This window comes from Orbicella faveolata, unplaced genomic scaffold, assembly GCF_042242905.1.
Source record: "Orbicella faveolata isolate gen_17 unplaced genomic scaffold, um_ofav_v1 contig_13, whole genome shotgun sequence".
Lineage (NCBI taxonomy): Eukaryota > Metazoa > Cnidaria > Anthozoa > Scleractinia > Merulinidae > Orbicella > Orbicella faveolata.
In genome coordinates, this window is record NW_028301540.1 from 25,356,563 (window position 1) to 25,376,519 (window position 19,957).

The window sequence follows — 19,957 nt, forward strand, 5'->3', positions numbered from 1 at the left end:
GATCTTTCTTGAACCCGCAGTGTTTTGGACTGCGGTTGTTACTCGTTCCAGACTTCCTCGACACTTTAACCCGGTATATTCACACGTGAAAACTAGACAAAACTAGTTGCATCAGATGTTTGGGATCTTTTTGGGGGTCAAATCATTGTCTTTGTTCCGATCTACCGTATTTTCAAGACGTTTACACTACAGCAGGTACTTTTCATCTCAAATTGGCGAAATCATGAAGCTTTACAGTGACCGAGGAAACCCGGTCCTGCTTCGCATTTTGGCAGCAAAGAATCTGGCAGGCGTTCCACTGACCGTACAGTACATCAATTATGAAGGTAAAATTTAAGTTCACTTCCTCCGTGAAACGAAAACGAAACCGGAACTGTGATGGAATTTTAGGGATCTTTTGTTTTTAAGATAGCTGGTAATAAAGAAATAAACGTCTACAGTAAGACGTGTGATTTAAGCTCAGTGCTTCGTGATAAACTTCTCGATTCACTTTGGAATTTCTCAAGTGATGATTGTAATTTCTTTCTGATGCAAGATCAAATTCAGTAGATCGTATCATTATTCATTGTTGTAAAGAATTAGCAGGAAATCTTGAAAAACTGGTGCACAAACAAGAGGGAAACAAGATCTGTAGTTGTTCAACAAATGGTTGAAGTGATTTAAGGGGCGCGCGCTTTATGTGAATCACCTCCCAGCAAACTCCCCACCTCACCCATGCAACTATTTCTCTCTAGTAATTCTGAGCTAAGGTTTGCTCATTTATTTTTTTCTGAGAATTCTACATATTCCCGAAAAAGAATATTTGTCATCACAGATACTGCCTAGTATACTCCACACATTGAAGGTTATAGTTTGTATGGGAGAGTGTGGAGGGAGGGTAGAGATATAATGAGTTTCCTCATCCATGAAGGGCGTCTAAGATCTTGATTAACAAAAATACCTTTAATTAATCAGCTATATTTGGAATTTTTCTCCCACTTCCTTCTATAAAATTTCAGAAAACCCATACCTGGGAGGCAGGATGTCATTGGCAGGGAGACTCCCTGCTCTTTGCTTGAGATCCTGTCTCCCATAACCTTCCTGCCCTTTTTCCTCCTATGTTCCCACCCTTCTCCTCATTTCCCTTGCTATGTTAATAATTATTATTTTTAACTAGCTTAATGCTGCCAGTGGATCAGTTTTACATCTGTATTAATGTTTAAATGCATTGAAATAAAGTATGTGTACTAGATAGTGGATGTACATTTGATCAAATATATTTCAATACATTCAAACATATGAAATAAAGTGATTTCTAGTTTCTAAAGAAACTGTTGTACTTTGTTTGATAGAAGGTAAAAGGAGCACAGTGTCTATTTTTAGTTGAAGTTGCTATTACAGGTATACTGATAATGTATTGATCATTACGATAAAGATTAATAGGCTTCTTATCATCAGCCATGCTGGTTAATAATATCTTGTTTATATCTTGTTGACTTCCTTATTTTTTTTCTATTTTCAGACAAAAACAAATTTCACTGTCCAGGAAGTAGTAAGGTTTGTTTTACCCTGATCCCAGAGGCTTTTCTTTATTTTTCTCCACAGGAGAGAGCTGTGAGAGAGCCATGAAGCAGCAAACATGACTCGTGTTTTCACCACTTCATGGCTCTCTCTCAGCTCTCTCATGTGGAGAAAAATCAAGAAAAACCTCTGGGACCAGGGAAGATATGTTTGAACTTTTACTAATTAAATTATATTACTTTAATTATCAGCCACTAGTTGGAGTGTATATGAGTAGCTATCAGACTAAGAACAGACTCTTTATGGTTAAATATGACTTCAGACTATCATTAGCTTAAAATAGTTTTATTATAAGCTAATGACATTCTGAAGTCAGACTGTGTCATAAAATGTCTGTTCTTAAAAAAAACCCCTGGCTTGTTGATATTAACTTGAAAATGGTAAAGATGGTGACCTTTAACAATCCCATATGTGCAGAGTTAACTTCTTTGGTCGACGTTACAACAGTGATGGCCTGGTTATGAACACTCAAGATTTATTGTCTAGTAATTAATAAATAAATAATTTAGAACCAGGTGCCTTAAGAACTCAGTTTAGTGGATGTTGTCTCATGCAATTTAGATCCTCAAATTTCAACACTAGTTAGAGTAATTAATATTACTGTTTGTGTATTATAGCTTCCTGTGCTTGAAACTGATAGTGGAAGTTTATTAAACAGTCCAAATAGCATTTGCAGGTAAGTTTTGTAATGGTTCAGAGACACGCACATTTATTTTCAATATTAATGAGAGGTTGTCTTCAAAATGTATGGGCATTAAATGAAAATATAGAATCACAGGATGAATTAGGGCCAAAGAAACTGACAGAACAGAAACTAAAAGTACCAATGGAAACTAACTGTAATTATAAATAACTTAGTGCAGTCATCTTTTACAGATATCTCCTTGCACTGGGCAGAAAATCAAGTGAAGTCCCTGATCCTAACAAGGAAGCAGTCATTAATCAATGGGTGGAGTGGGAGAGTACATCTTTGCAGGTAGGTTTTTCCGTAGGTGAAGGAGAAGAGTACAGTAGATTGGACATCAGGAGGTAATGCAACTTTCTTTCATTGCAGCCTGTTCTTTTCTCTCATCTTGTGTTGTCCATTGGCTTGGGTAGACAGGATAGTGGCCATGTAGAGGATGTAAGGAATCTGTTGAGACATGCAGATGGAGAGTTATCATCACACATGTTTTTCTCTGGGGTATGAATTCAAACTGAGTACTAAATGCTCATTGTCCTTATTTTTTAGTGACCAAAGCAAACGTGTTGGACTCCTACCCTTTAATAAGGATTTCAATTTTGATTTGTTTTGTTTGGATTGTTACATGTAGTATTTTCTTCCCTGCTCCTCCTGCTCCCTTTAGTTTCAATTTGATCGTGATTTGACTGGCATAAGAGCCAGTAGATTTTTATTTGAGTGTCAAAATTAAATCTCATTTGCTTTGGTTTTGAATAACTAACAACACCAAGCGATCGATCTGCTTTTAAAAAACTCATGCCACTTTGTCATCCAGTCAGAAGTATAACCAAAACCAATGAATCAATATGAGTCACTCACACAGTTACATACTTTAAAAATACTTTGAGTCTTAACTGGTTCTTAGAAATGCGGAGCTCCTGGGCCAGTTTGTTCAAAGCCCGAATAAGCTAACCCAGGATAAGCGAGAATTTTGATTTGAGTTTGTAACTTTGCGGTGAGGTTTTCTGTACACTGTTTGGTCTTCTGTTTTAAGAGTAATCTCAAATAACACAAAACAAAAGCAGTGAAAAACATTTGTATACAAGAAAAATTTATACTTCGGTTAACTTTTGAGCCCGGCTTCTGAACAACATACTGTAGCCCTGATTTCAACAAGTTAATGTGAGCCTGCGATTCAATCAAAAACCAACACTTGGTCAGGGGGTAACTCAAAAAAAAGTCATGTGACCTCGATGAGTTCTAAACTTGAACCTGGGATATGATCACATGATTCTGGTCAGCGGATACCTTGTTTTTTGACCATAACATGGATGTCCAATATCCAGGGCTTCTGGTAGGTTGCGGAGAAAAAAGTCAAATTTCGAGGGATTTCCAGGGACGATTTTGCGAGAATTTTGTGGGAATTTTCAAGGCCAATTTCACTGAAAAATGATCGGTAAAACACGGCCGATTTCGCGAGGGTTTTCTGGCAAATTTCGCTAGAATATTGGTTTTGCGCTGATTTGAGGAACGTTTTTAATGAAACTAGGCGCTGTTAGAGCATTTACTCACTCAGGCTTTGTACCGCAATATGAAATCGTACTTCACAAGCAAGCTTATAGAACACAAGAAAAATAAATAAGAGAATCAGGATATTAAAAACACAAAAGTTACGCTTAGATATTTACTAATCAATTTGCTTGGTGGAATGTCTTCTTGTTGTTTGCCTCATCTTCAAAGTTTTGTTCTGTTTAGGTTGCGGTTTGCTCTATGTTTGACCACGAGGTTATTTTTAACAGAGAACATCATATGCTCTTTAACAACAATGCACTCTAGAAATGTGCCAATGACAAAGCTTTTTACATCGTGGCTGCTGCCCAGTTTTTAGCGACATTAATCTAAGAATGCCTGGTAATTTTGGGATGTTGTTTACTTGTTGCAGTGATGAAGTTGCAAGGTAATTTAGCAAGTTTACAGCAAGTAAGCAGCCCCAACAGCGAAAAAAACTTTCAAACATTGTGCCGATAAGTGTTTGGTAAGATTTCCAGCGAATTTCGCAGGATTTTGCATGTTTTTGTGAATTTCACGGGATTTTGCGGATTTACTCGAAATTCGGTGTATGGCCGCCATCTTGCGAGACTCAGTCGTCGCTGTCGTCGCCGTCATCGTTGCCGTCATGTACCCACGAGCAATAAATGCCGCTAGCCGTGATAACCATGAGAAAATCAATTCATGAGTTTCCTTAGCTTTTCTTTCCTATATGGGTATGGGGCTCTGCTTGGCAGCCCTTCGGGCCACCAGAGCTCTGCCATTAGAATGTGCATTTTGCTCTACACTTGATTGGTCTGAGTGATCTAACATTGGTTTTGGGTGTACCCATCAGCTAGGCCACAGTTGTTTGAAAGCTGGATAACACTATCCACTGGATAAATATCTATCCAGTGGATGAGTGTTAACAAAACAAACCACGCTATCCACTGGATAGTGATTTATAATTATCTGGTGTACAGCATTATCCACCTTTCAAATGGGCCAGGCCAGATCCAGCCCTTTAATGAAACAAAAAACTCGAATTTATTTAGAGAAGTTGTGATCAATTGCCATATACTACAAGACAACTCAACATCGAGGTGTACAGGACAGAATACGATTATTATTTAATTTTAATTAATTAATAAGTAAATGAACAATAAGTATACCATAGATTAATTTCTTTGCATACTTGACTACGTGACATAGAAAATTCATCAGCTTACTATTTTTTTGGTTTAAGGATCAAGTTGGATTAGCTGATGTCATTCTTTGGGGATCTCTTCATCCTTTGTTCATTAATGAATCTGGCTTCTCTGGTATGTATAATTGTCTTTGATTTGTTTCTATTCGTGTACGTGTACAGTAGTGTATTATTTGCTCTAAATTATTGTTCCATGAGTAACTGTTTCCCCAGCTTGCAGTGTGTGGCTGCAGTGTAGAAAAGGGTTGGTGAATGGTTGTTTACAAATCTGCGAGTCTTGCAAAATTTTTGTTGATTTTGATAAATGTAGCATTTGTAGTCTCAGGTTTTTTAAGCAGTTGTGTGTGTCTTGCAGTCTCATTTTGTTTGTTTGTTTGTTTTGTTTTGTTTTTTTTTTCATAAAGTTGTCTCACAATCTCGATTTTTTGCAAGGTTAAGAATGTCTTGAAGTTCTGACATGTTTTTTGTTTCTTTTTTATATATATATTAAATGATGTCTGAAGGTCCTAGAAACTGAATGTCTTTTGATACCACAGATCCACACATCAGCAATATAACAAGGTGGCATAGCCAGCTTATGACTCAGGATATTTTCTGTAAAAGTGAATTAGAAGTGACAGAAAGCAAAGGGATATCTGCATTTAAGGTAATTAATATTAAATTAATATTTAATTTTACTACAAATTATGGAGGGAGGTGGGAGTTGAGAGAGTGGGGTGGAGGGGGTGGGTCCCCCACAATTGCGCACTTCTACTATAAAATTATTTTGACTTGTCTTTTTGTACATTCTCTTCTTACGTGTACATATACTTTCAGTGATCTTTGACAAGGTAATGATTATTTTTCAAGAATACTGTGCTATCTATTTAGTCTGCCATGAATGGTCATCTAGGTCACAGCAGTCTATAGAAAGACTAATGTTACTTGGTGATTGACATGGTCTAACAAGGTGTTATTGTAGTCATCTTGACTTTGGCAAACAGCACATTTACGGATTAGTAATTCTGGGATGATGTAGTTTACACCAATTTTAATTAATAGACAGTGAAAAATTATTATTGTCATTCTTGTTGAAGGACTCTCTGCTGGCAATGTCTGGAACACAAGCTCCACCAAGTTCAAAGCCACAAGAAACTATTAAAGCCAAACAGAGTACAAAAGGTGGGAGAGAATAAGATTGATTGATCAGCTAATAGAACAAAATTAATTGGAAAAGACCTTTAGGGTAAGGTGCCGTGGCCTTTAAGTGGGCTGGACTTTAGATTAAGCTATCTGGATTTGAGCCTCGGGCAGGGTTAATGTGTTGTACAGGATAACTCCAAGCTAGTACTTCATTCAACAGAAACTGGCAGAAAAATCTTCCAGCTGTGTGCTGTGCCATTAGACAGAACTGTCTTTGTACCATGTGTAACAAGCATACCACCACAATTTAAGTACTAATTTCTATAAATACTAATGTCGAAGCAAAAGCATTTGAGAAAATATTCATTAACCCACCTCATTGAAGGTCATTGGCAATTCTGAGGGGTGGTGGGTTTCAAATGCTAATTAAAAATATTTAATATTTAATTTGAATGCCAAAGTATGGAGATGAACTTGAATTTCCAGAGGGGTGAAAGAATTAATTTAAAACCAAGAAACCCTTTGTGATCGGGGGTGTGGAACATCAACCATTTACACGTAAAGGTTTGGAAAGACATGCCTCTATCATGTTGCGCTATTTGAGAAAAAAATCTCCTCAACTCCACCTCAGTGAGAGTTTTATAGGCACTGTGATGTAAAATATTAAACTATGCAACCTCCCTCTCCCCTCCCCTCCACAGACCCCTGGCATTTGCTAACAATTTTGCAACAAGTTGTTCTTTAGTTCAGAACAATTTCATATTTTGTTTAAAAGCAATACATATAAATGCCTTGTTTAGGGTCACAAGCATCCCATCAGGAAAACAAAAGTGCTGTGCCATTAGAGGAGGTGAGTTGGAATAAGGGATAAGTAAACTGGTTGATTAAAAGGAATTAGATTTTATACGTATTCATTTACTCATGCATAAAAATAGTAGCTGTAAGGTACCTCATATTACATAAAATCTGCTTTTTTCATTCAACGTAATACTATTAAACGTGAGAGACTGTGTTTTACCGCAATTATAAACACTTAGTGAGATGTTAGTTGAAAATACAATGCACAAAGTGGTGTCAGTAGTATTTTTGACGAACTTCCAGTTGTTCGGAAATGTAACAAACACTGTCTTGAGCATTTGATTCAAGGTGTATCTTCTCAACCCAAACTAAAACTCAAGACAAAACAGAAAACCGTCAAACTTGCATACTCTAGTTGCAAAACTAACTGTTCTTCCACACAATAACGCTTTATGCCTTCAGGACTACGTGTAGCTAAAAGAAGAATTTCTTTGGTTGGGTGGCTCGTTAGTTAAGTTTCTTGCCTTTGTAATGTTACAGCTGAGTAAAGCCTAGTAGTGTTTAGCTTTGTAAACATTCCTTTTGTTCCAGGCAAGTCAAACCAAAGTTTGCTCGAAGGAAGAGGTTGACGAAGCCGTCGAGAGCTGGAACAATGGCTGTAAAAGCCGTCCAAAAACTCGCCGGCTTGCAGACCCAGTGTAAGCTACTCAACTTTAAACTAACCAGCGTCAGTTTGAATTATACTCACTATAAAATCATTATATTATATTATATTATTTCATACTCTACCTTCACAATCCACTGGTCAACATCTTTTTTTTTTTTTTTTTTTGCCTCACTGGTCTTCACTTCACTGTGACAGTGCTATGATGGCGTGCACTTGGGAGGTATAAATAGATGCTTTGTTTGAAAGTGTACACACCAGAGAATTGCATTTACTGTTCACATGCTCTGGAGTTCTTGAATGGAAGCTGAGTTCTCATGCTAAAAGTCAAAACATTCCTACTGCAGCTCTTTACTTCACGAAAGACTCTGTTGGAAATGACTCCAAGACATTGTTTAAGGACTCTCTTCTATCGCTGAAGAATGATGCGCTATTGAACTTTTATTAAGAGAGCAATAGTCGTTCCATTTTTTTCAGCGTTTTTTTTTTTTTCAGTTAGTTTTAAGTCTTCTTTGTCTTTTAACTGAAATGACTCGTTTCTGTTTCATCTCTTTTCATTTTACAGTCTTCCCATAGAAGGAGAAAAGAACATTCTGATCACCAGCGCCTTGCCCTATGTGAATAATGTGCCTCATTTGGGAAACATCATTGGCTGTGTCCTCAGTGCTGACGTATTTGCCAGGTACCTTACCCACTAAAAAGCACTTTATTTGATCGCATCCTGTCTCTAAAACGGATCAAACCTGCGACTAATGGTTGTTTACCATTTACCTGCATTTCGGAAATTTCGGTTAGACAATTTTCCCGCGCTTGGCGACAGTTATGCGAATTTTCTTCGAATTGGTCAATTGTGTTACCTGTCGCTTGCGTCTGTTGTGATTGACCAGTGTGATAGCTGAAAGAGCTCGACTAATTTTGTGCAATAGAATATACAAATCCACCCTTGAAGAAAAGAGCGGTTTTGTTGACAGTTTCTAGTTCAGTGCTTTTACCAGTTTTGGTTTTTATTGTTTAACAGGTTTTGCCGGCTTCGTCAGTATAACACGCTATACATTTGTGGGACAGATGAATACGGCACAGCTACTGAAACTAAGGTAAATGTTCAATACTTGTTAGTTCAAACTTAACTGATTTTTAATTCAAAGTAAGACCAAAATCGCGCATTTAGAATCCTTGAGACTCTATCCTGATTGCACAGAAAAACACAGCCATTGGAAGATCAGAGTGGATGTGGCTAAATTCATTAGAACAGGTTACAATAAATCAGCTGAATGAATATGTAACAACTGTAACTTACTCGTGTCTTTTGCAAATCATCAATACATCTACCAAACCTCATTTTGCGTTACATATATTGTTGTTGTTCTTTTTGTGTTTGTTGACATTGTATTCACTTCAAGTTTTGATTGGTTCACTGTACTGTCTGTGCCCTTTGTGATTGGCTAGAGTTATTACTTTGGTTTTGGTTTTACGACACTCAGTGAAATTCTGTTCTAATGATCTTGTTTAATTCTTTCTTTGGCTTTGTCGCTAGGCATTAGAAGAAGGCTTAACACCCCAGCAGATCTGTGACAAGTATTTTAAACTTCACAAGGAAGTTTACGAATGGTTTGAGATTAAGTTTGATTACTTTGGAAGGACGACCACTGAAGAACAAACCGAGTGAGTATTTGTGCGAAATTCGGCTCATTTTTTTTGTCTCTCTAACCCCCTGGTTTCGAGACTGTAAGCAAGAAAACTCCTTTATTTATTTTGAAGTCATCTACGTGTCTTCCTCATTTCTATATTGAACTTTCAAGCTTGCATGGAGCGCAGCAGGCGCTTGTTTTGTAAAATCAAGTACGAAACGAAAAACGGAGAAAACTGGGGACTAGTCAAAGCGGAAGAGAGTAGCCTCGCCCACAGTTTTCGCGCGGCCACTCTGCTACTGGCTTTCTTGAACTTCTTGCTGACCATCTGAGGGAAATTTTGAAATGTTCCTAGCTTCTTTCTATACCTCGTTGTTGTTGTTGTTGTTGTTTTTTCGCTCATACCAACTTGACGTAGTTTAGAGTAAAGAGGAGACAACGAAAACCGTAGACTGCCTTAAATAGACACAGAATTATGGTAGGTGTGTAGCTAGGTGTCTAGTTTATATGCACTTCATCAAATGTCGGAACTTGCGTACTGTTTCCTTTGAGCTTGGAATTTAAACAAAACTCTACGTGCTCTTTCTGACTATATTCAGCTGTTTTTACATTGAGTGGATATCTACCTTTGAGATGTAAAAAATAATGTGGGTGAAGATTGCTCAATAAGATGTTTAGGCTTTTTTCCAAGAATAACCTGACCGTGTTCTCTTGTTATCAGAATCGCTCAGGACATTTTCTGGCGTCTTCACAAGCGAGATCATTTGGTGGAGGATACTCTAGAGCAACTTCAATGCGTGGACTGTAAACGGTACATTCAGTTCTCACTGTCTCAATACCTTAAAACTACAATAATAATACCTAATACATTAGATAGAAACGTGTAGTTTGCAAGTATCAGCAGAGAGGCATGATGACGTTCTGACTCAAAGAATGTGGAATTTAAGAATCTAGAATAACTGAATGATTAGGGAATGACGGTATATTGTGCAAGTCGATAGTTAAAAAAATGGTAAGACGATGGAGCTGTGTTATTCATCATAGTTATTTGTTCGATAAACTGTAACGCGATCATAAACGTTTGTGAGAGTCCTATTAAGGTGGCTCAAAACAGAAATATTTCCGTGAGTAGCCTGGGCTCTAGCGCGCACTTCAGCGCGTGGCGAGGGGTCGCAAGATAGTGCGCAAGATTTAAAGTTTGCAAAACTAACAGCAAACATGGCGGCGCGAGGCCTACTTCGTAAAACTTTGTTTCCGCCAAGTTTAGTGAGCTGTTTGCGATATCGCGAATTTTCACCTTCGAAAATATCCATCCTTCAAGCAATTTCAAATGAAGAAACATTCTTTAAACCGCTGTGCTTGAACGTAAACGAAAATTGTGATGTTGATGCTGCGATCGATCGCGGAGGCTATCAGTCTAAAACAAAGCAGGAGAAAACTACTCTTCAAGTTTTCTTCATTCTTTTTACCAGGCCAGTCTCACTTTCGGGTATTTATGGTAACACTATTCACGGGTATTCACGTTTATTCGCGTGGAATTGCGCGCTTTACTGAGTAGCGGACCGCCTTCACGCGTGCGCAAAGTGCGATCTTGCAAAGTCGAGATTTTAATTTGCGCGTACAACGCGCGCTAAGAATTCCTTATCCACGAAGCTGATATCTCAAATACTGATCCAGTGACCATACTTTTTTAATGCAAAAAATTATTCAACAGCAAAAGCGGAATGCATGTGCGAAATTGTGAAAAAACTGTGGGGTGGAATTTTTCCAATCCTGAAATTTCCATTTTTTTCTTTTAATTTAAGCAAAATCCACGGCACAGAATTTTTTCTAATTTTGCCTGTTTCTTCTTCTGTGAGTAATAAAAAGATTTTTATAAAAAAAAAATATATATATATATGAGGTCACCGGCTTAGTTTTTAAGATGCAATTGATGGTAAAAAGTGGATCAAGTTTGTTGCTGTGCAATAGAACAGTGCAACCTTAATTTATGACTTAAACACAATGAATGGTACAGGGGAGAGTTAGCTTAAAAAATAGCACAGCGATTTAAAACAGTACAGTTCCAAGCCTGAAAAATCGCATTTAGATTAAGATTCAATACAGACCCCTGGCAGACCCGTCCTCTTCATTTGTGACGTAGTTTTCATGTTAACGTGTTGAATGTTCAAGAAGACTTTCATAGACAGGTTTGATACTGTGAACACCTGTCTTACGAGTTACACAAACAGGTTTTGCCAGTAGTGAGTTAACAAAGTAGCTTGTTAGTTATTTGCTATCATAAGCTATTGTACTAACATCTCAAAGAGTGAAACGTTGCCACACTATAGCCTATGAAAACCCGTTCAAGGGTCAATGTAAAGTTTTTCGGAAACTGGTTGTTTAGACATGTTTTAACGTGTTTTTCTATTTAGCAATATTATCTTACATTTCACATCTCGTATTTCAGTTGATGTTTTTAGTCCTTGACCATTTTTTTTTTCTTTTTTCATGTCGTTGCAGATTTCTCGCTGACCGTTTTGTGGAAGGCACTTGTCCTTTCTGCAACTTTGAGGTAAGAGGTAACAGATTTTACTAAGAATCTCACTTAATGTTAGCTACGAAGACCACCTGACGGTTACTTTAGCACCGAGGTTTTGATAGCGTGCATTTTGTTGTTATCGCTTGATCTTCAAAACCATTTTGATGTAGTAAGTTAAGAAAATTGTACTTATTTCTTGCAGGATGCCAGAGGAGATCAGTGCGATGCGTGTGGAAAGCTTATAAACGCCATTGAACTGAAGGTAACGAGAACGTACTATCTTTGATGTGTTTGCTTCAGGGAGATGGCGGTAAAAAAAGGCAGTATATACAGGGAGTGGTTCCTCAAGAAGATTGCTAACAGCAAATTGATTATTTTGTATTACAGAAGCCAAGATGTAAAGTTTGCGGAGGAACACCAAAAGTTAGAAGTAGCAAGCACTTATTCTTGAATTTGACCAAGGTAGCCTTTTAATTTCGTAGTTTTAAAATCGTACACAAAAAACTTCCCAGTTTGTCATAATCAGAGGTTTCTAAGGTGGCCATATTACTATACCCCACAACAAAGGAAAATACAAGTACCACAGCAAGATATGCTCTGTGCCCAGAGAATACATCAGATAAAACTCTCCAAAGAACAAAGAAATTTGTAAGTGTTGTCACGTTACGCATCTCCCCACCAGTGGTCACGCAGTCTTAGCGCGATTTTTCAAAGTCACGCGTGACCTCACTGATAGCTACCAGGCGGAATTCTGAACACTGTTTGTAGTTGTTATTGTTGTTTTCTGTGATTTTTGTGTGGGTAACCCAAATGTCTAGCGTATGCAAGGAACATTAATTGTGTTATTTTCTAATTTCTTTAATTAAGTTTTAATCATGCTCTGTTTCCTTTTCTTTTAGCTTGAACCGTCTCTCCGACAGTGGGTTGAGAAGTCGTCTTCGGAAGGTAGGTTTAAGCGAAGTTTTGTGCTGGTATCTTTGTGTCATGACATTTTAAGTTACCTTTTGAGATGCAGAAATAATTAAATTCTTACCAAGGAAGAAAAACACCAAGGAGGCAATAGCAAACCGAATAACAAGGATGCTAAACGTGCTCAAAATATTGGCTTTTGCAGGTACGTGGACCTCAAACGCGCGCCATATTACCCGAGGATGGATCCAAGAGGGCCTCAGACCACGGTGTATCACACGTGACTTGAAATGGGGCACCCCGGTCCCTTTGGAGGGATACACGGACAAGGTCTTTTACGTGTGGTTTGACGCACCTATTGGGTAAGACAAGTTTAAAGCGTTATCCACAGTGTTAGTAAAGACTGCACAGGATGCGTTTTACAGGTGAAAATGGTCGCCCTTGGCTTTTACCAGTTTCCATTTTAAGGGCGCTGGGGAGAGATCGTTTAATTTATTGTGCCGTTACTTGATCTTTCTGGATGTTGTTGGTGTTGCAGGTACCTTTCTATCACTGCTAACTACACCAAAGAGTGGGAGAAATGGTGGAAAAACCCTCAACAAGTGAGTGATAACACCAAGCTATTTCTTTATACCGTACCTTTCTACCAATATCATTACCGTTTCTTATTGCTTTGCGAATCTTCACTCTCTCTAGTCAGCGTGCTTAACTAAAGAAATTTCTTTCATTAGTTTCCATTTATTACAGCGTTTGAGCCGTTAGTTTAGTTGTGTGGAACCATGAAAATGACGTATCGTGTAAATTTCGGGAACTGAGAAATTTGCGCGACTTTTCCAAAAACGGAAACCAACGAGTTTCCAAACGTAAATTGAGACATCTGACATCTTCCGACAAACTTGAGAACATTGAAAATGTGAATCCTTGTTAAATCTTTTCTTAGTGTAGTGTTTATTTTTTCTGTGCTACGTTTAAGCTAAGAGTAATTTAGCTTAAACAGTGAACTTTATGGTTTTGTATGTTCTAGGTCACTCTTAATCAGTTCATGGCAAAGGATAACGTTCCCTTCCACACTGTCGTGTTCCCTTGCACTCTTATTGGCGCCGATGACAATTACAGTCTTCTAAATTCCATCAGTGCCACAGGTAAGAAACCTGTAAAACTGGTTTCGGAATCCTGGACGCGTGGTTTCCAGGAGGAGCCAGGGTAGAAAGAAGGAAAGAAGCACTTTTTCTTCTTTCAGCTGCTATAACAAACGTTAATTTGTAGGGAGGGGCGATTTTTTGGGGCGCGATCCATTCAACCAAAATTGAATGGATCGGTTCGCTCCAATCGGAAAAGTTCGAAAAAAAAAAAACAAGGTCCACCTTTCGAGGTGGACTACTTTTCTCGGTTGGACCGGTCCGATCGAAAATTGAGCTTTCCATTTGACCATTTCGATCTATTCTCAATTCCAGTACCTCGCTGTTCGGTACTTTCCGTGTTCAACAGGGACGAAAACACTTATCATTGCAGCTTTTGCGGATTGCTAACAGCGGATTTATCGGTGTTACTCGTACATCCACTGATGTGCAATTAGAACAGGTTCGCAGCTGCTTCGCAAGTTAAGTGTATCCTTTGGCTTTTTGAAAACAGTTTATTTTCCGAGAGAATTTCAAATGTTGTTTTCCTCATTCGAACGTGGTGTTTGAGCTCAACCGGCAAATAACTGGGAACGGTCTGCTCAAAATAACCTGTTATACGGGATAAATTTCTACGCATGAAACAGCTTGCACAATATTATTATTGATAAAGTCGAAATACGGTCATCTAACTCTGACACGAGCAACAGTGATCTAACATCCGCCATTTCAAATAAGGGTACGAAACTCTTTTTGTGAGTGGAATGGTGCGAGACTGTTCGTACGCGTCGCAATCCGGACGCCACCAAGAAATTTTCGAATCTCAGCCCGGAAATTTTGATTTAATGGATCGCGCCCTTGGAGAGCAATATTTTGTTTGTGTTTCTTAACTGGATTCGGTTTTATTCTCTGACAATATTTCGCCTGGAAATATAAGGAGTAACATAATTCGACGTTTCGATGTATTCTTGTATTCTTGATAGTGATGTTAGATACATCAAAACGTCGAATTACGTTGCTCCTTATATTTCTTGTTAAATGCTCTAACAAGCAATATTTCACCTAACTTTAATTTAATTTTCTTTAATGGTTTTGTTCAATCCTCAGAATACCTGAATTATGAAGACGACAAATTTTCTAAGAGTCGTGGGGTGGGGGTGTTTGGTAACGATGCTGCCAACACGGGTATTCCAGCAGACATCTGGAGATTCTACCTACTCTACGTTAGACCCGAGAACCAAGTAAGTTCTCCGTAAAGTATTTTTTGAGTGCTGTGATGATTGTGCAGATAGGAATGCCCTGAAATATGTGAAGTTTTACAGCTGCCTCTTTTTTGAAAAGTTCATTTGCATCAGTTTTGGAGGTTGTATCATTTTTGGTTTCACCTTTATTCTGCTTTATATCTTGAAAGGACAGCGCATTTAGTTGGTCAGATTTCATTCAGAAGAATAACACTGAACTTCTCAACAACTTTGGCAATTTCATCAATCGGTAAGGCATGATCGTTATTTTTTATTTCATTATTTTTTGTTCATTTTCCTTCCTAAACTTGTGGGCACTTGTGCAATGCATCTACCTTCTCACTCTCATCAAACATTTAAGTTTTCCTTAGATTATAAGTTATTTGTGCTCGGGTTTCACTGCTCCATGTTCAGGGCATAAATTTGTCACTGTGTAGCCCCACCCCAAATCCTTGAATCGACTCTTTGACCCGCCGAAGCTCATTTCATTCCTCAGCGACTTGATTTTCTCCAGGCGCCTTTTACTCCGTTTAATGCGAGATTGTTGCATCTGTTGCCAAAACTTTTCATTTGAAAGTGGCAACGTCTCCGATGTGCATAAAAATGAGTACATGTGAATAACTCCTTTTCATTGGCTTACACCAGGGGTTACCGTCAAACTGATACAAAAGACAACCCAAAATGCACACATCTCCTCCGCAGAGGCTTCCTGCGAATTGAATCCGCTGACCGATATGACTGCGGATACTACTTCGCGCCAGCATTCATTTCGCACGACGTTCTATATCGAACACCCGAACCAGAGAATGTGCCTTGTTAAAGAAGCTACGTCACGGTTTGCACATCTTGAAAAGTTTAGCCTAAATTTTTCAAGTTCATCGTTTGTAATCCGTGTTAATCTTCTCCATCCTTAACCATCCTAGTTCCTGTATGGTTTATCATTATCTCTTTGGTGTTTTTCTATCTTAGTAAACTATTATTTTCAGGTTTCCTTCAATTTTTGTACGTGGCCGAAATAACTCAAAATATCGTGACTGAGCTCCTTGTTAACGTTCGCTCATAAAGAAACGTTAGAGCTCCAGGCAGAGTGCGTTGAATGTCTCTGCTTTTCTACGTTTTTGTGACTGTGAAATGAACTGTTCTTCAGAGCTTTGATGTTTGTGCACAACAACTTTGGCGGCGCAGTACCAGCCATGGATTTAACTGAGGAAGACAAGAATTTCATAGCGCTCATCAATAAGGAGCTAAAAACATACATTGACGATCTTGAGAAAATGAGGTAAGACAACCATTTACATCCAATCCTGTCCATGTTTTATTTTCCTATGCTACTCTGTCGTTTTCTATATTTAGACATTTTTTTAGGCGCTTACCACAAATGATTTTTTGCAGGCTCCGTGAAGGTTTAAAAGGCGTGTTAAACATGTCTAAGTTTGGTAACCAGTACATTCAGTCCAACCAGCCCTGGGTTCTAGTCAAGGGAAGCGAATCAGACAGGTATGAAATGTGCAGTCCTAATTATGGGAGGTGCGGTGCCCTAATGGTCACGCCCAGGTTTTTCAAAGGGTGGACAACACTATCTACCAAATAAATAGCTATGCAGTGGTTAGCTTAGTTTGTTTTCTCAACCCTTATCCACTGCATAGCAATATGTCCGGTCGATAGTGTTATCCACCCCTTGAACAACTGTGTCTAGAACGCTGAAACTTTATTCCCCCTTTATTCCACGGTGACCATACCTCCAGCCCTAAGTGAACAGATTGTAAGATCAGATCTCAAGAATTTTTTTTTTGGGGGGGGGGGGGGGGGGAGCGGAGACAGATTGTTGCCTGTTCTCTCTCACGTTGGTTATGTTGGTGCGTTTCTATGGATTGGAGGAATTGTTGTAATCATTGTCACATGTTTGTTTGTTTTTTGTTTTTGTTTTTTTTTTTTAGATCACGCGCAGGTACAGTACTAGGTGTGGCGACGAACCTGTCCTGGTTACTTTCCGTTCTCATTCACCCTTACATGCCTGGCGTCAGTGAAGAAATTCAACGCCAGTTGCAGGTAGGTTCGTTTGGCGTGCAGAGAAATTTTAGGATCTGGGTAAAGGTACTTGGGTAGATGTTTCTACCGTTTGTTTTTATGATGTATAAAAGGATCGCACATTGTTTACATCTTGTAGAGGAAAAAAGGGAGGCTACCTTAACGCGTCTATAAATGAACATTTAAGGCTTTAGTAATTTGGGGTCAAAAATGTTGCAGCTAGATAACACGTTCTCCGTTGTTAATTACAGGTTACGGACGAAGGAAATGTAGTCTTGGATAACTTCGTTCCTTATCTACAACCTGGTCACAAAATCGGAACGGTAAGAGTAAAAAACAAGAAAAACACTTAATTTTCTTTGTGATTATTATTTCTCAGAAAACGCCCTACCTCTTCTTGTACAGGAATTATTTACGAAATAAAAAACTCGACCTTTCTTTGTCGCTGACTATTGACAAATCAGGGATGTCTTACTTTGGAAACCTCTTTTATATGGTGCGTGACACCTTCTTCAGCCACCAGGTTGTAATTGCTATTAAGAAAAGAATAATTCCAACGAAATGACGTGAAGTTTGTCTCTTAGCCTAGTCCGCTGTTCCAAAAGATCGATGCCTCCGTTGCGGATCAGTTGCGCGCAAAGTATGGCGGGAACAAACCGAAGCAACAACCTGAAGGCGACAAATCGACTAACGCTGTTACCGAAAATACCGCTGACACTGACGTGGCGGTTTTGCAAGCGGAGCTTACTAAACAGGTAAGAAATAATTCTTTTGGGGGGCTGGAGGCATGGAGTAGAAGTGGGCCTCGAGCCTGTTGTCCAAATTAATTAAGGATTATTTAAAGATTATTTAATGCTAGTGGATTTCTAATTCTAGAATCGACCCAAGCAAGAGAGGATAATTGTAAGAGAGTTAATCCTCCATATAGGCCTTATTCCTAAGGTTATTCCTCTTAAGTTATTTTTAGACATGGTACCCAGTTCGTCCGCGAATACCGTTGCCACGCCCGTTGCATGGATGTTTTCGTGGAGGATGAAAACGCGTGTTAAGCCACGTGGGTCATCTACTTGAGCAAAATGCGCGTCACATGATTGGCTATTTCCAGATTCTCCTGGGATTTCCAAAACTGGGACTGATCTAAAAATAACTTGAGAGGGTTTTCCTTGGGAATACGGCCTTTATGCGTATGGAGGATTAACTTTCTTAACTCTCAATGGCCCCAATTCTCTTTCAACGTAAGTTATTTTCCATACTTCAGCTGTAAGATGTTACCGTTTGATTTTCCCTGACCGTCTTCAAACACAATGCTATGCCAGTCGTGCTTGTCAGGGTCGAGAAGCAGTTCCCGTTAAGTCTCACATGAATGGCTTGATACCCTTTGAGAGAACAATAGAACAAACAACAGAAGCAATCCCCTGGCACCAAAACAATAACAGCTGCTAACAAGCAAAAGAATTACAAGCTCACAAGACCTGCTACAATTCTGGTTTATCACTGGCTTTACTCTGTAAATTTGTTAGTTGTGAGACGATATCCCCTAGTTGATGATTTTTGTTAATTCCTATTACCTGCCTATACTGCCATGCATTTTTATCGCATGGAAAAATTAGTTGTTCATCGCTAGTGGGTATTAAGTTTCAACACCACTATGTTTCTAGGGTGACAAGGTTCGTCAGCTGAAAGCGGAAAAAGCTGAAAAGGAAAAAGTAGAAGCCGAGGTGGCCATTCTTCTGGCGCTGAAGAAAAAACTGGCTGTCGCTGAGGGAAAAGATCCAAACGAACAGGATGCCACTTCCAAGGGAAAGAAGAAAGGAAAAAAGAAGTAAACTATGCTCTACAACCGAAGAAATTACTTGCCTTTTCCTTGCACGCCTTTCAGCTTCTCAGGTTTTAAAGCAGATGAAATGTTTCGTCTAACGACAGGGGGAATGTAACTGAACATTTTTCGAATACGCCATTTTCAATAAATTATCATGACGCAGTTTTGAGTTAGGATTGTTCCGGAGATTTTCCGGATAAACAACGAACATTCCCGAACGGACGATTGTTCTCAGACCTTCCGATTGCTGGTATGGGCGAATTTTTCACGGTGGAAGGACGGGGGAAATTTTCCAGCTAAAACTTGATGTTGATGTTGTCCTATTCATACGTCTCAGAATTCCATCAATATTGACTGAATTAGCTATACCGAGAGCCAACGCTGATCATTAGATTGTTATCCAATTGAAAATTAATGAATTATACGTTCTCCATGCGTAACAGTGTCACCTGTTTTCTTGCTGTGCAATAAAACTGAGTAGTTGAAAGAGAGTTGAAACCAGGAGTATCAGTGGTTTGTTAAACTGATCTCCCTGATGAAAGTAAATAAATATTAAAATGTGCTTGTTAAACCAACCTTTGTAGAAGTGAACATGTCTTAGTAGATGTCTTCTAGTCAGACTGTCGAAACTTTAGTTAAGAATATATACCTCTTACTAACCGAGCGCGGGGGCCGTACAGTAAGTTACGGACCGAGTTTTTTCCCCATCCCCAAGCGCGAAGCGCGCGGGCCATAAATCGAAGGGGAAAAAACGTGGATCCGTTACTCACAGAACGGACCGAGAAAACGAGGTTAGTAAGATATTTATTATATCTCTACTGTGTGTCTGACGGGTTCGGGAACGATTTCTTTTCACCCGGAACGGCTTCAAATTTTTGATCCACCTCGAAAGCAAAACGAGTCAATTTGAAATCGTTGTTAAGTGACTCTTAAGTTGTTAGCAGGTTTTAATACACAATTTTAGAAGTAAAAGAAAGGTTTAAGCTTTTACTTGCTAAAAAAGTTACAACACTTGGCGATAAATCACGAAACATTTTGGCAACAAAAACAGCTTTAAATTTTAGCGGGCCGTACGGTAGACTACGGACCGCTAAATTGACCAATCACAGCGCGCGTACTAACTGAGAGATACAATAATACGTGTTATGCCAATA

At 38.8% G+C, this 19,957-nt stretch overlaps 1 protein-coding gene across 2 annotated transcripts; it reads left to right on the top strand.

Annotated features, from left to right (window-relative positions):
* Positions 1-4: 4 nt before the first annotated feature.
* LOC110058585 (methionine--tRNA ligase, cytoplasmic-like) lies at positions 5-19,378 on the top strand. 2 transcript variants are annotated; one of them, XM_089285161.1, is made up of 29 exons: positions 5-326; positions 1,502-1,536; positions 2,178-2,236; positions 2,437-2,536; positions 2,615-2,743; positions 4,995-5,070; positions 5,492-5,601; positions 6,032-6,116; positions 6,878-6,927; positions 7,467-7,573; positions 8,105-8,221; positions 8,558-8,633; positions 9,074-9,201; positions 9,889-9,978; positions 11,670-11,721; positions 11,891-11,950; positions 12,076-12,150; positions 12,588-12,633; positions 12,803-12,959; positions 13,136-13,199; positions 13,622-13,739; positions 14,823-14,956; positions 15,127-15,206; positions 16,104-16,235; positions 16,349-16,453; positions 16,894-17,005; positions 17,236-17,307; positions 17,569-17,739; positions 18,643-19,378. In XM_089285161.1, exons 1-29 carry the CDS (start codon positions 116-118, stop codon positions 18,808-18,810), a joined length of 2,919 nt encoding a protein of 972 aa, XP_089141287.1. In that variant the 5' UTR covers positions 5-115; the 3' UTR covers positions 18,811-19,378. The 2 variants fall into 2 exon arrangements, with proteins under 2 accessions (XP_089141287.1, XP_089141289.1); XM_089285163.1 differs by lacking the exon at positions 2,615-2,743.
* Positions 19,379-19,957: the final 579 nt, after the last annotated feature.